Source organism: Genypterus blacodes, unplaced genomic scaffold, assembly GCF_046128005.1.
Source record: "Genypterus blacodes isolate CSIRO-AG114 ecotype Tasmania unplaced genomic scaffold, CSIRO-AGI_Gbla_v1 ptg000055l_1, whole genome shotgun sequence".
NCBI classification, from domain to species: domain Eukaryota; kingdom Metazoa; phylum Chordata; class Actinopteri; order Ophidiiformes; family Ophidiidae; genus Genypterus; species Genypterus blacodes.
The window spans coordinates 4,558,306-4,564,575 of NW_027466867.1; the positions used below are offsets into that span (position 1 = coordinate 4,558,306).

Consider the following 6,270-nt stretch of genomic DNA (forward strand, 5'->3'; position numbering starts at 1 on the left):
ATTCCTCTATAGCTCAGTGAGTAAAACTGATGGGTGGTGGTGACAAGGTTTAGAGTTCAAGACCCAACCTTAAAACATCAATTGATTTCATTTCACAAGTTGATTTCTTTATCTAAAGTGTGAATTATTGCAATCACAATACACTTTTTTCAAGAACTTCTCAAACTTTAACCCCAAGAAAAAAGACAGTACAGTGTTAAATATTTATAGGTTTTATAATTTGTTCCTGATGAAAACACAGAGGAAAACTGCAATCAAAACAGAGATTGATACAAACCTATTTAAATGGAGCGTAAACATTTGACACAAATTATATTTAAACATGAAAGACTTAAAGTGCCTCAGTCTGGAGGAAGAAAAGGGACCCGTCTCATTTACAAAAATGACCGTCACGTCATAAAACTGAACATAAGAAAAGGTAAAATTCATAGACGAGTGAGACATAGGCCGGACAAGACGACCAAACCAAGCTCAAATCTTATAATTATATATCATAAATAAGAAACAACTGACGTTAAACATGGAGGAGGAGTAAACTTTCCAAAGATTAGTCAAGCCTGAATCAATAATAGCAGTTAATATGTGGTCAGTATGGATTTGACACTATATGGAACAGCTCTTTCTATAACTTGACCACTACAAATGATTACTTGAAACTATAAGTACTATAAGTTGAATAATGTGTGGCGGCTCGACTCCTTTCCACTGGAGCTGTTTGTTGGTAGTTGTTGTTGCTGTTGTTGAGGCGCTGTGTTAATTTAGCCTTCTTCCATCATCGTGCATGTAATGAGGGTTGGCCTGGCCTCGGCTCTGAGCATAGGGGTTCACCTGGGCCCGGTTCTGAGCGTACGGGTTGACCTGCGGCCGGCTCTGAGCATATGGGTTATTCTGGGCTCGATTCTGACCCAACGGTTGTCTGTCGGTGTCATTAGGGTAATCGTACAGCCGCTACAATGAGAGAAATGGCACTTTGAGCGAAAGCCAAGAGAGACTCAAAGCATATTCAGCCATCAAACACACATTTACACTCACCTGGTTGTTGCCAGTGGAGATCAGGTTTTGCCTGCTGTTGCTCGGAGTCATCTCCAGGTTGGTGCTGCGCTCCCAGCTGCTGTTGGTTGTGGCCCTTGGGATCCTCGGCACCCCAGCATTAGCAAAGGCAGACTTACCATTGGCTAGGCCATCGTTGGCCAGTGGTGCTTTGGCAGAGAAGTGGCTGACGTAGGGCTTCCCAATGTCACCGTTTCCATTTTTCTTTGAGCTCTTCTTTATGGGTCTTAAGATAACAAGGTTTATATAGCTCATTAATATATTTACATGGGCAGCTAGTGCTTCTATTAAATGTAAATATGTGTCTGTCAGAAATAAAGAAAACCGACCACACTGGTAATGTTCAAAAATTCCTCCTCTGGTTACACAAAGGATTCATGAAATGTGCTAACAGGGAGGTAAACACAACAGTGACCGAGCATAAATGAGTGAGAAACTCACTTGCCAGCCATTACTCCCAGAACGATGAGTGTGATCAGCAGCAGGCCGCCCAACACGGAGCCGACAATTGTCAGCGCCAGCTCCCATGCTGACCAGACATGAGGGGAGGGTGCATTAAAAACATGAAAAGTATTTTATGAAGAATTCATCATTTAGTAATATTTCTCTGATTGTCCAACAGAAATACTCACATTCTTCGCAGTTAAAGCCAGTGTAACCAAAATCACATCTAAAAGAGAGGAGGAATGGTTCATATGGCAAAGAAATGTTATCAGACTGAAAAACTTGTGAAATTCTCTTACAGACAGACAGACAGACAGACAGAACAAATAAATGTAAGTACTTACCCTACACACTTGCCATTTATGATTCCTTCACCACTGGGACAAGCTGGAAAAAGAAGAAAATTTGAGCGATTGATTGTGTACTTTCTAAAAAGAGGAATAATCATGACTGACACACACACACACACACACACACACTTACCAGTGCATATTCTGCCGGTGAAATCATTCTTGACATATCCCTCCATACAAGTACAGTTAAAAAGCCCATTTTTAGCCGCACATTTGGTACTATCTAGATCACAGGTCATCCTTAGACACAAATCTGTTTCTATAAAAGCAGGAAACAAAAGAGGAACATTTCAAATACATTTCCTGAAACTCTTACATAACAGCATACTACGATCCACTGAAATATATCCTGAAGGCAGAAATGTCACCAGCTTCACTGTACGAACATCTAAACATCTGGCAATAACATCAGTGCAGAAATAAAAAGTACAATCTCATTCTTATAGGGACTGAACGATCTCTGTTGAGCTGCTATCACTCTTTTTACAGCTGACCTCATCATAACTGCATCATTATGACTACACAAAGTTCACCGATGCACGAGTTCATCTTGATAAGGGGTTCTCAAACTGTGGTTCCATGAAAGCTGGTGAGGAGAAACTAAATCCTAATAGTGGAAAAGTTTGAATAATACGTGTTACAAACCAAGTCTTCAACATTTATGAATGAATGAATTACACATGGATTTGTTTTGGGCTTAATTTTGAAATGTAACACTTCAGTTCTGTTCTGTCTCATCGGACATATTCAAATATACAAAACTGTTAACATACCTGCGAATTTCAAACCTGTTCCATTAGAAATTTGTGTCTGAAGTGCTTCTGTTGTCATAACTGAGTTTGGAGCGTAGAAGATGTCAACATTTGCCATGACCTTTGGTTTATTCCTTAATACAGCAGGCACTTCCCTGTATGGGGGTATGTATATCAGAGCTAATGACAATTATATTCTGAATTACTAAGTGAACAATGCAGAGAGAGAGAGAGAGAGTGTGTGTTACTTACGTGATACTCAATACAATTGAATTTCTATACATTGGATCACTGTCGCTGAGAATCTTATCCAGCTGTAGAGAAAATCATTTTGTTAAGTTCACGGATTGTCCCCTTGACTTAAATTTCAGAACTTCGGCAATCATCATGAAGTCACACAAGCAGCCTTCACTCATTCACACTCAAAATAAATTCCATTAGCATCCGTCCATCTTGCATTGTGCAGTTAGTTGCAGTCAATGTCCCCTCTGACAATTTATTTTCAAAATATATATGTATGTATGTATGTATGTATGTATGTTGGTGTGAAAGTGTGAACGAATCTTTAGCTAACTCTCCTCACTACACCTAGAAATGCAGAGGTAAAAATATGAGTGACGGGCGTGGGTCTGGGTCTGAGGAGGGCAAAAGTGACCACTTACCTGATCGGTAATATTTAAGGCGGCTACAGCGAACTCCTCTGATTGCGGATTGCTCATTTTGGGCTCGTAATCCAAATTAGCCAGGGTTAGGTTTCCAGGGAAAGCCCTGGCTAAAGTGGGAAAATATCAAGTCTTGAAATGGTAATATAGGTATATATAGAATAAGTATATCAGTAGTCCTCTGTCCTCCAATGATATTGTACATTACATTGAATCTGTTTCTCACAGAGCAACAGCATGCTGGGTGAATGTGAGAAATACTCACCAGTCTCGCAAGTCATGGTTCGGTTATTGAAGGACTCCCCACCGGAACACAAACATACGAATGTTTGGTTAGCACGTAGCTCACAGACAGCCCCAGAGCCACATGGCTCTGAATCGCAAGCACCTTTATAGCCAAACAGAATACAGACACTGGTATGAAAGAACAACATCGCCTAAAGTGGACAGCGTTCATTACTGCAGATGCTGTGAAAAAATACCAGGCTTGGGGGTTGTCGTCGGCGTGAGGGTTGTCGTCGGCTTGGGGGTTGTCGTCGGCGTGAGGGTTGTCGTCGGCGTGAGGGTTGTCGTCGGCTTGGGGGTTGTCGTCGGCGTGAGGGTTGTCGTCGGCACGAGGGTTGTCGTCGGCTTGGGGGTTGTCGGCGGCGTGAGGGTTGTCGGCGGCACGAGGGTTGTCGTCGGCTTGGGGGTTGTCGTCGGCGTGAGGGTTGTCGTCGGCACGAGGGTTGTCGTCGGCTTGGGGGTTGTCGGCGGCGTGAGGGTTGTCGTCGGCGTGAGGGTTGTCGTCGGCTTGGGGGTTGTCGTCGGCGTGAGGGTTGTCGTCGGCGTGAGGGTTGTCGTCGGCTTGGGGGTTGTCGTCGGCTTGGGGGTTGTCGTCGGCGTGAGGGTTGTCGTCGGCATGAGGGTTGTCGTCGGCTTGGGGGTTGTCGGCGGCGTGAGGGTTGTCGGCGGCATGAGGGTTGTCGTCGGCTTGGGGGTTGTCGTCGGCGTGAGGGTCGTCGTCGGCATGAGGGTTGTCGTCGGCTTGGGGGTTGTCGGCGGCGTGAGGGTTGTCGTCGGCTTGGGGGTTGTCGTCGGCGTGAGGGTTGTCGTCGGCATGAGGGTTGTCGTCGGCTTGGGGGTTGTCGGCGGCGTGAGGGTTGTCGGCGGCATGAGGGTTGTCGTCGGCTTGGGGGTTGTCGTCGGCGTGAGGGTTGTCGTCGGCATGAGGGTTGTCGTCGGCTTGGGGGTTGTCGGCGGCGTGAGGGTTGTCGTCGGCTTGGGGGTTGTCGTCGGCGTGAGGGTTGTCGTCGGCACGAGGGTTGTCGTCGGCTTGGGGGTTGTCGTCGGCGTGAGGGTTGTCGTCGGCATGAGGGTTGTCGTCGGCTTGGGGGTTGTCGTCGGCGTGAGGGTTGTCGTCGGCATGAGGGTTGTCGTCGGCTTGGGGGTTGTCGGCGGCGTGAGGGTTGTCGTCGGCGTGAGGGTTGTCGTCGGCATGAGGGTTTTCGTCGGCGTGATGGTCGCTGCAAGCGTTTCCACAACTTATTTAAGGTTCAGACATGTAAATCTTTAACAAAACGGTTTGGTCAGAGGATCTGAGTGACACCGAGACACTTCCTCTATGCAATAGACTTCCAGAGGAAGGTAGAGGAACAGCAGGGTCATAATTTAAGGACAGATAGTCTGCATCTAGCACTTCTGCTTCAATCCTGTTGTAAAGAGTTTGGTTGTTAGCAACAACTGTAAAGCTATTAAGCAAACTACACTTGGAATAGTTGAATCTGAGGGAGCTGGATTCAGATTTGGTGGTTATTTAGAGACAAATGTGATTTAGAGCTGCCTGGCTAATCCCAACAGTGCCATATATGAAATCCCTTCATATTCTACAATCTATAATCTTAAACAAAGTTCCACCCAACAAATCTAAAATAGGATTTATAAAAAAGACACTTACTGAAACAGGCCACAATAAGCCACAAGACGGTGAGGAGTTTGTACACTTGAGCCATTGTAAAATATTTTCAAAGTTCACCACAAGAAAAAACACGGACGCGTATGAGAAGACGCGTGCAGAGCCAGAGCCAGATTGATGAGGGCTGAGGAGTCATCCTCAGCTAGTTTTATTCTTTAGCCACTCCTCAAAGGGCGGCACTGAGAGCCTCAACATGACTGCTGCTCCCACTCCTACTTTTTAGATCTATCTATCTACTCTCATATTGAATTAAACTGCATTTTGTCTCAACACTGACAACACAAAAGAAACTGACAATGCAACACAAAGAAAACTTCAAACTTCTACTAAAACTAAAAAAAACTAAAAAATCCAAAGTTATCTGAATATGAACAGTCATGTAGATCACAACAGCAGTAATGGTAAACATGACCCTGGCACCAAGCATTAGTGACTGAGAACATTGATGGCTCAGTTCCATTTAGATACAATTTCTGGCATCGACACAAATGGAGCACAATAAACAAAAGTTTTCGGTTAAACCCATTTGGAAATGAATGAATTTGAACAATCACTGTGGAATATGAACATGAACACTCACACACGGAGGCGTCACCTGGATAGCTGGGAATCGATCTGTACCAACATGCTCTGATGAGATGAATGAACCAAAAGGTCAACTAACTGTTCGATAAAACAGTTTAACAGTGAAGTAAAATTGTATGTGTAATTGTTTTGTACTTGTTACTGTTACTAACACTCATTCCATCTTCATTTGAAGATCTTAAACCATGTTTGGTTGTCACTGATGTGAATGAGAATGTTCAGTTCCATAGGACTGAGCATAACACACATTAACTGTGACCTCAAACTTATCCTGATCCCAGCCTCAGAATTTATAAGTCACTGATACGAGCAGTAACTGCCTGGTGTTGTAAAAAGAGGACAAAGATTACATTCCATACCACCCGTTTTATGAATTTATAACAGCTCCACCAGTCGCCATCTAACCCTGCAACTGCTTCTACAAACATGATTTCAACACAGGATCAGGTCTCTCTATGCGTAATGGAGGC

General features: G+C 44.3%; 1 protein-coding gene across 1 annotated transcript; it reads right to left on the reverse strand.

The window, feature by feature from the left end:
• Positions 1-259: 259 nt before the first annotated feature.
• On the reverse strand, positions 260-2,158 carry LOC143002164 (uncharacterized). Its single transcript, XM_076152129.1, has 6 exons — positions 1,978-2,158; positions 1,839-1,881; positions 1,683-1,720; positions 1,492-1,579; positions 1,033-1,276; positions 260-948 (listed from the first exon to the last, which is right to left on the reverse strand). The coding sequence occupies exons 1-6, from the start codon at positions 2,084-2,086 to the stop codon at positions 754-756; spliced, it is 717 nt and encodes a 238-aa protein (XP_076008244.1). The 5' UTR covers positions 2,087-2,158; the 3' UTR covers positions 260-753.
• Between the last annotated feature and the right edge of the window lie 4,112 nt (positions 2,159-6,270).